This window comes from Lepidothrix coronata, unplaced genomic scaffold (genome assembly GCF_001604755.1).
Source record: "Lepidothrix coronata isolate B3197 unplaced genomic scaffold, Lepidothrix_coronata-1.0 Scaffold137, whole genome shotgun sequence".
Taxonomy (NCBI): domain Eukaryota; kingdom Metazoa; phylum Chordata; class Aves; order Passeriformes; family Pipridae; genus Lepidothrix; species Lepidothrix coronata.
Genome location: NW_016690317.1, coordinates 2,138,470 through 2,154,274, shown reverse-complemented (window position 1 = coordinate 2,154,274; position 15,805 = coordinate 2,138,470). Strand labels below are relative to the sequence as shown.

General features: G+C 52.1%; 2 protein-coding genes across 3 annotated transcripts; both read left to right on the top strand.

Moving 5' to 3' along the window:
• CHMP7 (charged multivesicular body protein 7) lies at positions 1 to 8,702 on the top strand. 2 transcript variants are annotated; one of them, XM_017827306.1, is made up of 10 exons: positions 1 to 367; positions 1,357 to 1,531; positions 1,889 to 2,074; positions 2,725 to 2,858; positions 3,233 to 3,281; positions 4,056 to 4,175; positions 4,563 to 4,661; positions 5,576 to 5,636; positions 6,090 to 6,251; positions 6,994 to 8,702. In XM_017827306.1, the coding sequence occupies exons 1-10, from the start codon at positions 78 to 80 to the stop codon at positions 7,056 to 7,058; spliced, it is 1,341 nt and encodes a 446-aa protein (XP_017682795.1). In that variant the 5' UTR covers positions 1 to 77; the 3' UTR covers positions 7,059 to 8,702. The 2 variants fall into 2 exon arrangements, with proteins under 2 accessions (XP_017682795.1, XP_017682794.1); XM_017827305.1 differs by having other exon boundaries at positions 6,087 to 6,251.
• A 4,181-nt stretch (positions 8,703 to 12,883) lies between these two features.
• On the top strand, positions 12,884 to 14,152 carry LOC108503360 (D(1) dopamine receptor-like). The gene has a single exon (XM_017827277.1). The coding sequence runs from the start codon at positions 12,884 to 12,886 to the stop codon at positions 14,150 to 14,152; it is 1,269 nt and encodes a 422-aa protein (XP_017682766.1).
• The last annotated feature ends 1,653 nt before the right edge of the window (positions 14,153 to 15,805 follow it).

Below are 15,805 nucleotides of genomic sequence, written 5' to 3'. Positions count from 1 at the left end.
GCCGTGCGCGGCTCCCCTGAGGCGGGCGGGCGGCCGGGCCGGGCGGAGGCCGCGGCCGGAGCCGGGGGCTCGCGTAGATGTGCAGCCCGGGGGGGGCCCCCCCTGGGCCCGCCCCGGCCGGCGACCTGCCCCCGGAGTGGGACAGCGACGACGAGCGCATGGCCTTCCTGTTCTCGGCCTTCAAGCAGAGCCGCGAGGTGAACAGCACCGAGTGGGACAGCAAGATGGCCTTCTGGGTCGGGCTGGTGCTGGCCCGCGGCCGCAGGAGGGGCGCGGTGAGGACCTGCCTCCGGGAGCTGCAGAACGGCTTCGAGCGGCGGGGCAGCGTCCCGCTGGGGCTGGGCACCGTCCTCAGGGAGCTGCTCAGGTAAAGGGGGGCCGGCGGGGAACGGGGGGGCGTAGGGAGAGATGGATGCGGGTAGGGAGAGATCCCTGTGCCAGCGTGGGTGTCGGGAATTCTGCCCTGCGAGGCGCTGGCACAGGTTGCCCAGAGAAGCCGTGGCTGCCCCTGGATCCCTGGAAGTGCCCAAGGCCGGGTTGGAGCAACCTGGTCTAGTGGAAGGTGTCCCTGCCCATGGCAGGGGGTGGAATGAGATGATCTTTAAGGTCCCTTCCAACCCAAACCATTCCTGGATTCCATGATTCCATGGCACAGGGGACGAGGCTGCTCCTGCCTGGATCTGGGGGACGCAGGGACAAAGATGAGAAGCCCCAGAACGGAGGGCACGGGGTGGGACTGGCTGATCTTTCAGCTTCCTTCCCACTCAAACCATTCCAGGGTTCTGTGAACAGGGAGTCAGGGGAATTTGCGAGGCAAAGCTTGGCAGGGAGTCAGAGGAGCTCACCCTGCTGTTGTGGTGCCCCAGCTGCCCGTGGCACTGGGGATGTGACAAACTGGTGTTTGCATCCAGGTGTTTCGTGTGGTGACATTAGAGCCAGGGAGTGATGGCTTGAAGAGATTTCAGAACAGCAGCAGCTCTGTCTGTGATATCAAAATCACTAGATCTGAGAACTGCAGTTTAACACAGAATTGAGGTATCCTGGAATTACCAGTTACCCCTTCCAAAAAATGGCCCTCACCATCGATTTCCTTGTGTGGTGCTTCATTGGTTTCGAGTCAGGAAACTGGGAGAAACTCGGGAAACTGGGAAAACAGTAAACACAGAAAACCTGGAAATATAGTAAACCAAACATTCTTTGGGTCCAGAGGAAGCCTGGGAGGAGTGGAGACCTCCATGTCCTTCCGTGCCCTGCAGGGAGATCTCAAACTTCAGCTGGATCTGGGGCTGGGGATGTACAGGATGTCTGAGGTTTAGACTGGCTGTGTTCAGTTCCACGTGAATATCTTTTCCCTAGACGTGGGAAGCTCCAGAGGGAGTCAGACTTCATGGCCAGTGTAGACAGCAGCTGGATCTCCTGGGGTGTGGGAGTTTTCATCCTGAAGCCCCTCAAGTGGACTCTCTCCAGCGTCCTGGGGGACAGCAAAATCCCTGAGGAAGAGGAGGTTCTGATTTACGTGGAGCTGCTTCAGGTGAGTGTTGTCGAGAGCATTCCCGAGGTTATGCATCTCCAGGAAAACCAGGAGTCATTTTATGTGCTGGGAAGGAGTTGGGTAGAGCTTAATTTGTGCCCCTGAGGTGTTGAAAAGCCTGGAGAGAGATGGATGGAGTAATTTGGGGATAAGAAGTAATTTAGATCTATAGATGCTGTTTCAAACTGACATAATAAAGATGATCCAAAAGCTGGAGCCCCTCTGCTCTGGAGTTTCACACGGTTCATTCTGAAAGTCACCGTGGCCCAAAGGAGGAACTGTCCCAAGTTTTCACCTCCAGTGTGTGTGGGAGGAGTGGGAGGAGCAGTGTGAGCTGTATCCCTGTTGTCCTTGCAGGAGAAGGCAGAGGAAGTTTATCGCCTCTATCAGAACTCTGCGCTCTCCTCTCACCCCGTCGTCGCCCTCTCCGAGCTCCAGTCCCTCTGTGCCAGTGTGTGCCCAGATGAAAGGACCTTCTACTTGCTGCTGCTCCAGCTGCAAAAGGAGAAGAGGGTCACGATCCTGGAACAGAATGGAGAGAAGGTACAGGGTCAAGGTGACTGCTTTTGGGTGGTATAACCCCTGTCTTGCATTCCATCTGCCTGGAAAGAAAACTTTATTGGTGGAACAAGGGTGTTCTGTGTCTGGAAGGGGTAAATTCCATGTTCTCCAGCGCTGTAACGGGGTTGTAGGTGAGGGGAAATCCTCATTCTTGTGTGACAGGTTCTTCCAACGGTTTTAACGTTTCTTTTTTTTAATTTAAGAGCTGAAAAATTGTTAGGTGTGATCTGCCTGCAGGTTGATTGTTCCCGGTTATCCAAAGTAAAATCCGTCCGTGCCACTGGAGTCAGCCTGGAATCCCATTCTGTGTGAAGAGGTTTTTTTGTCAGTACCTAGATACAGGCACTCTCAGCTCTGAGATTGCATGTTTTCCTGCAGTGTCCTGAAGCCCTTGGAAGTGTGACATTCCCACCCACTTCCAGGACAGCTTTAAATCCTCAGGGTGTCCCGCTGAGGCTTTTTGCTTTCACGCTGATGCTCCTCCATCCTGCCTAGTTTAATGTCAGATCCCGTGCTGACTGGGGCATCCTCATCACTCCATAACAAGGCTTAAACTGGGAGTGTGAGAGCATCTTTTCCTCGCTTCCAAGTGAGGGTGTTTTGGGAGCTCAAGCCTGTGGCTCTCTTGGCAGATCGTGAAGTTTGCCCGAGGTCTCCACGCCAAGGTGTCCCCGATGAACGACGTGGACATCGGGGTGTACCAGCTGATGCAGAGTGAGCAGCTGCTGTCACAGAAGGTGGAGTCCCTTTCCCAGGAAGCAGAGAAGTAATTTTGGGGAAGGGTGGTAGGGAACAACGTCTGTGTGATGTAGAACTTTGTGGCGTAATTAGAAGCTGCTTTCTCTGTGTTGTTCTTTTCCTGTTTGTGTCCCAGCCTTGTGGTAGGGCAGCTTTCCCAGTCTTTGTTCCCTGTCCCCATGAAAACAAGGTGCAGTGAATGGGTGTGAGGAATGTTTGCAAAGATTTGGAATGCGTTCAAGGGCTCCTTCTGGGAATCAGCAACCATTTAAGGGTGGTTGTATCCCAAATGCACCCTCACTGGTCACCTCAGGATCAGAGCAAGGCACAGAGGGTGGTTTCTGCTTTGTAAAATCACTGCTGGCAAAAGAATGAGTTTCTTTTCCTTCTTGAATCTTCCAGGTGTAAAGAGGATGCCCGGAGTGCTTGTAGAGCTGGGAAAAAGCAATTGGTGAGTGGAAGTGCAAGGGAATTGTCCTTGGAGCTGGTCCATAACTGCAGATTATGACCAGGGTCAGACACTGTGGGTTGAAGGGGTGGTTCTGAAGCCTCCTTAAGGTGAAGAAAAGGATATTTTTATCCAGAGTGAAGGGAAATGGAGATAACTCTTCAAAGCAGCTGTTGTGTGTGTGCCTCAGGGATTGCTGGCTTTTTTATGACACTTTCACTCAATATCCTGAGTTGAAAGGGACCCACTTAGATCATCAAAGTCCAACTCCTCGCCCTTTTCTTCTTTAATATTTTTTATTTGGCAGTTGATTTTTTTTTTCCCTTCACAGACCACGGTGATTTCTGAACAAAATTTGCACCAACACTACTACATATTTCACAATCTTCCTCTGCTTTTTTCTGTATAATGCAACATGCTAATTTTTTTTTAATCAACATGAAAACCCCCCAGCGATTCCTTTTTTTTTTTTGAAGGGAGCATCAGCCACCAGGAATCTGAGCAGTTGCAGGTGCCAACTGGCATATTTTTCTATGGCCTGAACCTTTCCAAAGTAGGAATCCAAGACTCCTCTGCTTCTGAGCAGTGATCCAGGAATGCCTGAGTGAACCCCTGGAGGACACTTGTTTGTCCCCCATCTTTTAGAGCTTCCTCCAAGTTTTCTCATGGTGGGAATAAACTCAGGGACTGGAAGACTCTTGGGATTTGTGTATAAACATGTCCTAACAGCTCCACCTGTGTTTGGTTTGTGACCCAAGCTGTGTCTGTCCCCCCCAGGCTCTGAGGTGTCTGAAGTCCAAGCGGAGGACGGAGCGGCGCATCGAGGAGCTGCATTCCAAGCTGGATGCAGTGCAGGGAATCCTGGATCGGATTTACGCCTCCCAGACCGACCAGATGGTACTGGGGTCCTTTTATCTTGTGCCTCTCACTTCAGCCCCTCTCCTCTCACTCCTGGTGCTTTAGTTGCCTGGCAGAGCCTGTGTCTGAGGGGTGGGACTTTATTCCTTGAGTATCCTCCTGATTAAACCCACTCCTGGCTCCAATCTCTGCTTCAGTGATCTCTGAGGGGTGGGACTTTATTCCTGGAGTATCCCCCTGATTAAACCCACTCCTGGCTCCATTCCCTGCTTCAGTGATCTCTGAGGGGTGGGACTTTATTCCTGGTAAACCCTCTCCTGGCTCCATTCTCTGCTTTGATGTTTCTCAGAGGGTCTGGGGAGAAGCTTCTTGTTTGTTCTTTGTCAGCAACGTGCATCTCTTTCTCTTCTGTATTTTCATTTATAGGTGTTTAATGCCTACCAGGCTGGGGTGGGAGCTCTGAAGCTGTCCATGAAGGATGTGACTGTGGAGAGGGCAGAGAACCTGGTGGATCAGATCCAAGAGGTACTGGAACAAACCCGTGAATTAATTAAACCCAAATATTTATGCTGAGGCTTCTGGTGCAGTGTAGTTTCTTTTCTTTATGTCACCAAAGCAAACTGACTTAATTTTGATCTCAGAGCTCAGCAAGAAGAGATTTGCAGAGAACTCTGTGTTTGGTTTCATGTATTTACATTAAATCTGTGCATTTCTTGTGGGGTTTTTTGCTCAGCAGTATTGGGCAAGCCCACAGCTTTCCTAGAAAATGTTCAGGTGTGTTTAAAAAAGAAATATAAGCCAAAACCCTTGGAAGCTGGAATGCAGCTACAGGCATAAAACAGCTGCCTGACCCATCATCTTGTGCAGTTCAGTGAGGGGAAAGGAGAGGAGTTAATTCTGAGTGAATTAAAATGACTCTGTCTGCATAAGCTGGTGTGAAAAACAGCAAAGGATTAATTTTTGGTTTTTAGCAGTGTCAGCTCAAATTGTGACTTCAGCTCATGAGCTGAGGGGCTGCAAAGTGTTGTAGCTCAGCTGTGTTGGACTTTAGCTTCCTCATTTTGTAGCTAATATAATAATAAATATTATATTAATATATATAACATATTATTATATATTATAATATTGTAGCTAAGCTGCAATATAAACTCGTTATTTATGTGAAAAAGCTCAAATGAGAGGGTTTGTTGTTTTTTTTTTACTTTTACTGTGAAATTGTGATTCAGGTTTGATCTTCAAACCTCCCACTTGGCCTTGTAGCACTTTATTAAATAATCTTCCTGTTATTCCTTTTGCCAGTGAAAAACCAGTCACGATGGAAGTGTTCTGCTGCTTTTAAGTCAACTTTTGAATTCTTTTTGTTATTTCTGCTTTTGACAAAGGCAGGTTCAGTAAGACAGAGGTTTATATTCTACATCCAACTCTGTGTTTTTCCTCAGCTTTGTGACACTCAAGATGAAGTAGCCCAGACTCTGGCTGGAGTGGGGATCAATGGCCTGGGTATGTCTTGGGGTTCTTATCCTTTGCTCCTCCCTTCCCTGCTGTCCTCCTTTCCCTGCAAACTGGGATTTGGGCCTCTCCAAACCCTTGTAGGCTCCAGTTGCTGCTGGATCTCAGCTCTGAGTTGTGTAATGTTGATTTAACTCTATTTTTAGAGCGGCTGCTGCTTTGTTTTGGAAGTGATGAGCTTTTTCCTCTGGCCTGGGTGTTGCTGCAGCTTGTTTGTCTCTGCTGAGATGTGCCAACACTCCTTGGCCTCAGTGCAGAGGTTTTTCTGATGGGAGAAACCCTTTTCCCTGAAATCAGCCCTGGATTTTTCAGACCTTTAGAGGAAGCACAGGCAGTTCCTCACGAGTAGCAAGGGATGGGAGCAATAATACCTGGGTTTCACTCAGATTTCCACCTGTGCTGGGTTAATTCTTCTTGGAACTGAGTGTTTTCTTTCCCCAGCAGAGATGGACACCGAGGAACTGGAGAAGGAGCTGGACAGTCTCCTCCAGGACTCGACCAAGGAGCCTGTGGATCTGCCTCCTGTTCCCCAGAAGGTGCTGAATCCCCCCATTTCTGATGCTGAGCTGGAAGCTGAGCTGGAGAAGCTGACAGTCTGTGATGGAGGTAGGGATGGCAGCAGGCCCTGGGGGGACCTGGGGCAGCCTTGCAGAGCAAAAGATGTTTAGCAGAACTAAAGTCTGAGTCCTAAAAGAACTGCCCTCTGCTAGGAATTCTGCCTGGCCTCTGCCATGGGCTGGAGGGAAAAGGAAAAGGCTCTGGGAGCGAGCTGCTGCTTGGATTGATTAATTTTTCATCCTCATTTAACAAAGGCAGGCAGTGTTCAAAGGGATAAATTAGATCAATTGTCAAGCAAAGGGCATCTTCCCTGTCCTACAATGCTGGCTGTGCCTTATGTGGTACAGGTTTGAGGTCTGCTTGAATTTGTTTATTTCTTGGTAAGTAAATAAACAATAAGATTGATAAATAAATAATATTATTTATTGATGATCTTTCTGGGTCCCTTCCAACTCAGGATATTCCATAATTTAGTAGCAGTGAGTGACCAGAGCTTGTGGGCTCGAACTGCTTGCTGCACTTTCCCTGGATCTGTGTGGCACAGGGGTAAATAGGCTTCCATTTTCAATTCCTTTCAGGAATCTCTTGATGAACAATTACACAGGACTGTCCATGTAGTTTTCTTCCTATTTGGGCAGCTGATAATCCCAGTTTTCAGAGCATCCCTTGTCAAACGTGTTTCCAAGAGAATGCAGAGCAGTGAAGCTCTGAGACACTCTGGAATTTTACTGGTTGGTTGTGGATGTGGCTGATAAAACCTGACCCCTTTCTGTTGCAATTTTCTTTACAGATTTGGCACAAAAGGCTGCAGCTGCTTCCTCTGAACCCAAAACAGCTCTGGGACTGAATCTCTGAAGACCCAACAGAATCCTGTTGCTGCTGTTTGGGAAGTTGTCTTAAGGTTCCTTAACTCATGACTAGAACTTCTAAGGAGAGGAGTCACTCTCTCTTCCTCTCCATGGATATCACTTTGCTCAGCAACAGGATCTCCTGCCATGACAATCCACTCTGGAACTGGCCCCAGCTGGTGTTTGTCATCTCTGTGCCAACATCTGCACTGGTCTCAACCTGACTGGTGACCCCAAGTCGCTCTGACATCCAGTCTTCCCTCCTGGGAACACAATTCCAGTGAAGATAAACTCTTCTGTGTCCATAACAGTGCTCAGTTTTGGTTTGGTTTTGAGGTTTGTTTTTTTTTTCTATTATTTTTTTATTTTATTTTATTTTATTTTTATTTCTCTTCCTTTGCTGTGGCTGATGTTGAGATCCTGAGTTGCAGCAGTGTTGCAGTTGCTCAACATTTGGCTGCTTTGTGTGGTTGTTTCGAACACTTGGCACATAAATCCCGACCTTGACGTACCTGCAACAAGCTTAAAACACCCGGTGATAGTTCTCCCCCTCCCTGTGTGTATCTTTGCACGGTCGTGGACAACTAGACACTGTAACTGTTAACGTTTGTAGGAGATTTGGCTGCTGCTCCTCCTACAGGGCAGCGATTGCAAGCACAAGACAAAAGAATTCCTCTTTCTGTAATGACATTAAGGCCTTAAAAGGGAGACCTGCAAAAGATTTCGGGGAAGGAGTTTCGGGCTCTGTCAAAGGCTGGGGGTTTGCTGTTAATCCAACTTTTCTGCTTGCTGTTACTTGAAATTCGAGCTGTTTGCTGATTTTTGTATCTCCCCTGTTAGCAAAACTCCTTGAGAGCTGCAGGGTGATGTGCTGGGGGTTCCCCTGGAGTGATTTGGGGGGTGAGGAGAGGGGATGCACTGTTCCCCCTCTGGGAGAGTGCAGCTTCACAGCCTTGCCTTTGCCTTCAGCCTTGCTCCTGCAACCCCCCGAGGTTCTGTGGTGCCAGAAAGCCCCAACCCCAAACTCTCTGAATGTTTTTAATGCACAACCCCCCCCGAGCACACCAACTGCAGCTGGTTTGGGGGCTGCCTTCGCCCCCTCCTCTTTTGCAGGTCACTTTTTTATCCCTCGCGTGTGCACGTGGAAGAGCAGGAATCCTGATCCCTGAACAACTGAACTTCCAGGAGGGGAATGTGCTCGTCCCTGGGCTCTCTGCACAGCCTGTGTGTGTGGCAGGGGAGGGACTGGCTGCCTGCTGAAGGATAACCAGCCCTCCCCTCCCTGCACCTCCCCCTGACTCGGAATGTATCCCCCTCAGCACTTCCACAAACTGCCTCTTGTCCCAGGCTCCGTTGAGCCCTGTGGATGGCGGCCCGGGGGAATGGGAACCAGGGCTGGAATTCCCACATCCCTTGAATTGTTTATTGGCCACCCAGCTTCAGCCCCAGAGGACAGGGAGGGAGGTTGCAGGTGTCCCCAGGGCGCTGCCTGGGCTGGGGCTCCACTCTCACTTTGTTCACGAGTGCAGGCTCTGCCAGGGAAGGTGTCCTGGATCCAGCTCACAGTTCACCCAGGCTGTACATGGAATTATGTAAAATGACTTGAAGCTCTGTATTCCTTTCCTTTGGAAGTAAACAGGAGAAAAACCTCTGTGTTTTCTGCCTACTTGTAAATAAAGGGGAGGGGAGGAACCAGAGGGCTCCTGGGGCCTCCTTTGCTTCCCTGTGCCCTCCGTGCTTTCCCTTTTCCAGCTGCTGCCCCTGTAAAACCTGGCTGCTGAAATCCCAGCCCATTCCTGGGCTGCTTTGCCAAAACCCAAACTGAACAACTGCTCTACCAGACTCTGATCTCCCTGAGTCTTTTCTCTGTGTTTAAAAAAGCCCACCAGTGTTTAATAATTGGTCTTGAGTAGCCTGTGCTGGTTTTTGGGCTGGACAGCCTTCATTTCTAGCACCATTTGGGAAAGACTTGCTGCTTTTTCTTGCATTTCCACTTCTTTTTACCCACTGTGCACCCCAAACCTGCAGTTTCAAGGCTCACACAGGTCACAGTCCTTTGCTTAAACCACCCTGTTCTGACCATGGAGGAAACTGCTGTGCCAGGAAGTCACTTCTCCTAATTAACCCCCTGGTTTTAGACCAAACAGTTCCAAAAGCTGATCCTGGGCCAGTTTTTACCTGTTCTAATTGGAATTAAGCAGCACAGACTGGGAGCCTGGGGCTGGTTTACCCTCTGCCTAAAGAAAATCAATCTAAATGGAGTAACCTGGTGTATAAACTCAAACCAAATTACTCCTCCTTCCCTCTGATGCCCCGATGCCTGAAGGAATCTTTGAATTTCCAGGCTGTTAATCCCATTTCCTCTGGCTTTGACCCCAACTGGCACGTTGGAGAGCTCCCATAGTTTTTTTTTTTTTTTGCAGGGCTCAGGTCTTGCTTCAAACCTGGATCTTTGCTTTTCAAACCCCTCATTTCTCCCCTGCTCTCAGGACTTGTCCCTTCTCTGCGAGTCCAGAGGGATTCCTGCAGGAATAACCACTCTCCTGGGATTCTGTGAGGCATCTGCCTGTGCCAGCCATGCTGGAAGAGGCATTTTGGAGTTAAACCCGAGCAGCTGCTGCTTGATTTCAAGTGGCTGGTAATTTTCTTCCTTTGATGCAAAGTGGGATGTAATCAAGATGGCTGAATGGAGAATTTTAAGTGTATTTTGGTGAGACAGCAGGGAAAGGAAATCGAGGGCAGCGTCGTGCTGGGTGAGGAAATTAAATATAAAAACCTAGAGCTGAATTGCCACCAAACTGAAATATTATCAGATTGGAGTGCTGTTTAAAATAGTACTTAACTCGAGTCTTAGAAAAAAATAGCTGCTGAAAAAAAAGGGAATGTAGCAACTGTTTATTGTGATATAAAGCACTGAACAGTTTTCTCTGTGGAGAAGATTTGGTCCTGCAGGCAGAGGAGCTGTCTGTGAACACGAGCCTGTGTTTGTTTGCCTGTGACAGCAGAATTAAGAGTGATTTCTGCATTAGGTGCACTCCAAGATGTGCAGGAATTGGGTGATAAATTGGATCCCTTCCCATCCCATCTTCCCCCACCAGCCCAGCTTTGGAATTCTGCTCCAGCCCAAGTTGGGTGCGAGGTCCTTTCTTAGGTGGGCGGCCTCACGTTGTGCCAGGGGAGGTTTAGGTTGGATATTGGGAAAAAAACCATGGAAGGGGCTGTCCGGCCCTGGCACAGTGGGAGTGGTGGAGTCACCATGCCTGGAATTGTTCAGAAAACATGGATGTGGCACTTGGGGACGTGGTTTAGTGCTGGCCTTGGCAGTGCTGAGTTCACAGTCGGACTTGATGGTCTTAAAGGTGTTTTCCAACCTTAAGAGTGTTGTGATTCTATATTTGGAAGCTCCTGAGGAGGAGGAGCTGCCTCGTGTCTCGAGGAATGATTTCCTGGAATGCCTCCTGGCTTCCCAGGTGCCACCTAAATGTGCCAGGAGCTCCCACCCCAAAGCTCTGCTGTGTGCCAGGTCACCTGCCATCGCTGCTCCGCCCTGTGACTTGTGGCTCCTCCCTTAGATCCCCAAAATTTTCGGGTCCAGTGCAGGGATTAGGAGGAAAATGCCCTTTGGGGCACAGAGGACAGTGTGGGTTAGTGCTCTGCCAGGGTCCTGGGCAGTCATGGAATCATGGAATTCCCTGAGCTGGGAGGGACCCACAAGGATCATTGATCCAGCTCCAGCAATCCCCGAGAGGATCATCCAAACACTCTCCCGGAGCTCCGGCAGCTTTGGAGCCTGTTCAGTGCCCAACCACCCCCTGGGGGAAGGACCTTTCCCTGAGATCCAACCTGACCCTGCCCTGACACAGCTCCGCGCTTTTCTGCGGAAGCCCTAGGGAGGAATTTCTCCCCAGAATTCCCAAGGGAAGGCGCTGATCCACGAGCCGGCTCCTGGTGCCATCTAGCCGCTCTCCCTGGGATCGGCCCTTGGCAGGCGCGGGCTGCAGACGGTGGAACTAATGAGGTTTAATTAAACAAAACCCCGGCGAGCCGATGCCGTGACGTGCTGGCAACGAGTGCGGCGGACACCCGAGCGCCGTGTTTGCTTTGGGGGCTGCGTCTTCCAGGGAATAATCGCGCCCTGGTTGGGAATCGCTCCCGGGCAGCTCCTGCTCCCTCCGGGCTCGTGTCGAGGGGTCAGGGAATGGAATCCGAGTGTCCGTGTGTGTGGTTTGGCTGCTGCTCCCTCCGGGAGCGGGGAAGGGGCAGGGAGAGGCCCAGGGCATGGATTGGGCACGGGGGGAATTAAGGAACGGGGAGGGAATTAATGCTGAGCTGCCTCCCTGTGTGTCCAGGGTCATCTGCAAACCTCGGGCTGCCCTTTCCCACCTTGGCCAGGGCACCAGTGAGGCTCCTCTCAGCAGCAGGTCCCCGTTTAAGCAGCTGCCCCAGAGCCAGCACTCGAGGGAACGCCTTGGGAAGGACATTTCTTGATCAAATGACATTTTTGAAGGACATTTCTTGATCAAATGACATTTCTCGAAGGACATTTCTTGATCAAATGAGCCCTTTTTCTGCAGAGTGGCTACAAAGTGCTGGATTCCAAGGCTAAACTGAGCCTTAGGAGGTCACAGCTGGCTCCTAATCCCGTGGTTTTCCTCCTGAGGTAAGAGGGGAGAGTCTTGCAGAGCTGTTGCCTTGTGAGTCTGGGGTTCAGCTTTGTGGGGGAGGAGGAGCGGTGGTTTTAGGGGGGATTCCCTGCCCGTTCCTCCAGAGCATCCCCCAGCTCTGCAGCACCACGATGATGGCACACCTTTGATGATCACACTTAATTAAAAGCTTACCCAGGTGGTGTTCAGCACCTTCAGTGGTCCCACACGTAACCTCCCCTGAACAAACTGAAACTTTGGTGTGACAGTTTCAGGAAAATGAAAACCAAACCCCAAAACACACTTCCAGATTTGTACAAGATTTTGTCTGTGTGATTTCCCCCCCCCTTTTTTTTTCCTATTTTTTTTCTTTTTTTTATTCCCCCCTGGAAGGAATTTTGCAGTGGAAAGCAGAGGCCAGTTTTTGCAGCACCTGCAGCTGGGCAGCTCAGGACAGGGAGGAGCTCAGGAAAGGATCAGGGCTGTGTCTGAGCTGTGACTCGGTGCCTGTGCAGTGAATTTAGGTGCCTTTTATTCGGAGATGACACCACATTTCTGTGCTGATTTGCACTGAAGACCCTCAAATCCCACTTGAATGTCATTTTTGCCCCTTCAGTCCTCTGGTCTGATTTCCAAGCAACTCCCCCTGTCCACTGTGGGTTCTCTGGAGCTCGTAGGGGCAGAGACAGATCCCACCTGAGTGAAATCCGGAGGCGAGGAAGCACCAGAGGGAAGAGCAGCCGGGTCTGTGAGCAGGGAGGGTCCGTCTGCACGAGCAGAGAGAGCTCAGATTCCCTCTGGCTTCTGGCAGCAAGTCCCAGCCTGGCCACGGAAGGGCTGGGATTCTGCAGCAGGCACAGGATCACCAGGAGATGAAGAGGAGCTGAGAGGGAGGAAGGTTTGCAGCAGAGCCTTTCCAGCTCCCGGAGGTGAGTGCCAGCCCCCCTGGGAGCAGCAGGGAAAGGAGAGTGGGCTGGGAGGCAAGAGGGAAAATCCGAATGCCATGCTGGCAGCAGGAGACCTGGGAAGGAGCGAGAGCTTCCAGCACTTCTCCTGGAGCTGGGTGTGAGAGCTGGAGTGCAGCTGGTGCTTCTGAGATGCCTGTGGAGCAGTAAGAATGGGGTTTGGATACTGGTGGGGACTTGGAATAGCTGTGGAACCTCTCCAGGGACTGGAAAAAAAGGTACCCATGGATGGGATTTACTCCTCGGCGGGAGGAGATGGGCAGGACGGGACCAATGACACCAGCTGGGCAGAGGAAAGCAACTCCAAGCTGTCCTCCCGTGTGGTGACAGCAGCCTTACTCCTCCTCCTCATCCTCTCCACGCTCCTGGGGAACACCCTGGTGTGTGTGGCCGTGGCCAAGTTCAGGCACCTGCGCTCCAAGGTCACCAATTCCTTCGTCATCTCCCTGGCGGTGTCCGACCTGCTCGTGGCCGTGCTGGTGATGCCCTGGAGGGCTGCCACCGACGTGCTGGGCTTCTGGCCCTTCGGGGGGGCTTTCTGTGATGTGTGGGTGGCCTTTGACATCATGTGCTCCACGGCCTCCATCCTCAACCTGTGCATCATCAGCCTGGAGCGCTACTGGGCCATTTGCAGCCCCTTCCGCTACGAGAGGAGGATGACGCGGCGCGTGGCCTTCGCCATGATCGGGGTGGCCTGGCTGCTGTCCCTCCTCATCTCCTTCGTCCCTGTGCAGCTCCAGTGGCACAAGGACCGTGGGATGTTAAAGCAGCCAGGTTTTAACGCCTCTGGGGAGGAGGAGAGCTGTGCTCCCAGGCTCAGCAGGCCCTATGCCATCTCCTCGTCCCTCATCAGCTTCTACATCCCCGTTGCCATCATGCTGGTGACCTACACCCGCATCTTCCGCATCGCCCGGCGCCAGATCCGCAGGATCTCCTCCCTGGAGAGGGCCCTGGGACACGCCCAGAGCTGCCACAGCCCTCGGGAAGCCTCCCTGAAGAGCTCCTTCAAGAAGGAGACCAAGGTCCTCCAGACCCTCTCCGTCATCATGGGCGTCTTTGTCTGCTGCTGGCTGCCCTTCTTCGTGCTCAACTGCGTGGTGCCCTTCTGCGAGCCCGGCCTCCACGAGCCAGGAGAGCTTCCCTGCGTCGGCCAGAGCGTCTTCAACACCTTTGTCTGGTTTGGGTGGGCCAACTCTTCCCTCAACCCCGTCATCTACGCCTTCAACGCGGAATTCCGGAGGGCTTTCGCCGCCCTCCTGGGCTGCGGCTGCGCCGGCGGCGCCGTGGAGACGCTGACCCTCAGCAACGAGCTGGTGTCCTACCACCACGACACCGCCTTCCAGGGGGAGCTGGTGACCCTCAGCTACCCCCAGCTTCTCCCCCACGCTGTTCTGGGGGTGGAAGACACCGAGGGCTCCTCGGAGAAGGTTTCCCAGGTCTCCTCACCCTCGCTGGGGAAGGTCCCACCTCCCGCCAGCAACGCCTTTCACTGAGAGCTGGGAAAGGGAGAAGGGTGGTGGGATGGTCTCCAGGAGAGATGGGAGCTGGGACACTGTTGCCATTGCCTGTTTATCGAGGAGTCTGTTTGCATTTCTAAGTGTGGCTCCAGGGGCTCAGATCCCTGTTTTTGTAACTCAGTTCTGGATCCAGCCCGGGTGGGATCAGTGTTTGCTGCTTTCTTTAGCTGACCCATGGGAAAAAAAAAAAAAAAAGAAAAAATCCCAACACCTTCTGCAAAAGATGTAAATGGAGGGGCTGGAATTCCTCTTTCCTGGTGACTTCAGCTGAGAAAGCAAAGACTTGTGTGGTCATGGAGTAAAACCCAGCTGTGGCTGTGGGGAGAGGGGGTGCTTTGGGCACTGCCCGTGTCCTGTGACCAAGGTCCAAATCCAGCTGGTCGCTGGCCCCAGGCTGGTAAATGGGCACTGGCCAAATCCAGCTGCTCCCTGGGTGCCAAGTGCTGCTGGCAGAGCTGGAGAATCCTGCCTGGAGCTCGGTGGGATGTGCTCTGCAGCAGCTTTAGCCAGGGAAACCCACTTCCCCAGTGGGCTGTGCAGGAGGGAGGTGATGGATTTGCCTGGATAATCCCTTTGGCTCATCTCTGGCTGTGTCTGCTGCTCAGGCAGATTCTCTTGCAGCTCTGGACAGGCACCTTCCCTGGACCCCTGGGGCTGTGCTTGGGAGCAGCTCGTCTGTGTTGCAGGAAGGATTTGACAGGATGAGGGTCTGCTCTGGCCATGGAATGGGAATCAGCCTCTCTGAGCTGGGACATGCACAGCTGAGGGCGGCCTGGGCTGGACAGAAACTGTGTTTTAGCCCCTGGACGTTGGGCTGTTTGCTTGGAGCCTTTGGGAATGAGGGAGTCTGAGCCCTTCAGAGGGTAGAGGAGACAAGCAGATGTAAAAGCAAGAGCACTGCTCTGATTGCTGTGCCTCCACCACATCTTCCATCAGCCAGATCCTCCTTTCCCGAGACTGTTTCATCCCCCTTGTACTTTGTTCTCCCTCTAATTCCCTTCCTCCCCCATTTCATTAAGGATCCATCCGCTCAGCCTCCCTTGCTGCCTCATTTCAATAATAAAGGCTCCTTACGAGCCCTCCTCGCTCCCCTGTGCTCCCTAATCAGCCTCTGGGAGCTCGTGTCTGATAACCGGGGGCAGGAACAGCCCCCAGCGTTTCATTCCGGCTGTGACGGGGGACTCGGGGAAGGTGTTTTGATCCGTGCCTGGTTAAACCCCCTCAGCAGCGCCCGGCACATCCGCGTCGTCTTGGATCCCAGACATCTTTAGCTCCCTGGCACGGCAGAGAAGCCTCTCCCCCTCCCCAGGAAACGGGAACAAAGGGGAAAATCAGCGAGTGATAATTACGGAGTGATGGTAATTGTTAAATAGAGCCCAGCTACAGTCGAGTTACAGCGTGGGAGGGGAGCAGAGCTCACAGCAGCTCCGAGGTGGGCGCTTGGATTTTCCTAGGGAAGCACTGGCAAGGCTCAAATCCGTGTACAACCACGTCCCCGGGGGGCTGCTGTCCATCCATCCCGTCCATCCCCAGAGCATCCCTCCCGTCCATCCCCAGAGCATCCCTGCCGTCCATCCCCAGAGCATCCCTGCCGTCCATCCCCAGAGCATCCCTGCCGTCCATCCCCAG

What these genes read in the sequence shown, in the direction of transcription:
- LOC108503360 (XM_017827277.1), top strand. Translation starts at nt 12,884, where the DNA reads ATGGATGGGATTTACTCCTCGGCGGGAGGAGATGGGCAGGACGGGACC.
- CHMP7 (XM_017827305.1), top strand. Translation starts at nt 78, where the DNA reads ATGTGCAGCCCGGGGGGGGCCCCCCCTGGGCCCGCCCCGGCCGGCGAC. An exon ending in GTCCTCAGGGAGCTGCTCAG is followed by an intron (nt 368 to 1,356) that starts GTAAAGGGGGGC and finishes TCTTTTCCCTAG; the next exon opens with ACGTGGGAAGCTCCAGAGGG. An exon ending in AGTGGGGATCAATGGCCTGG is followed by an intron (nt 5,637 to 6,086) that starts GTATGTCTTGGG and finishes TTCTTTCCCCAG; the next exon opens with CAGAGATGGACACCGAGGAA.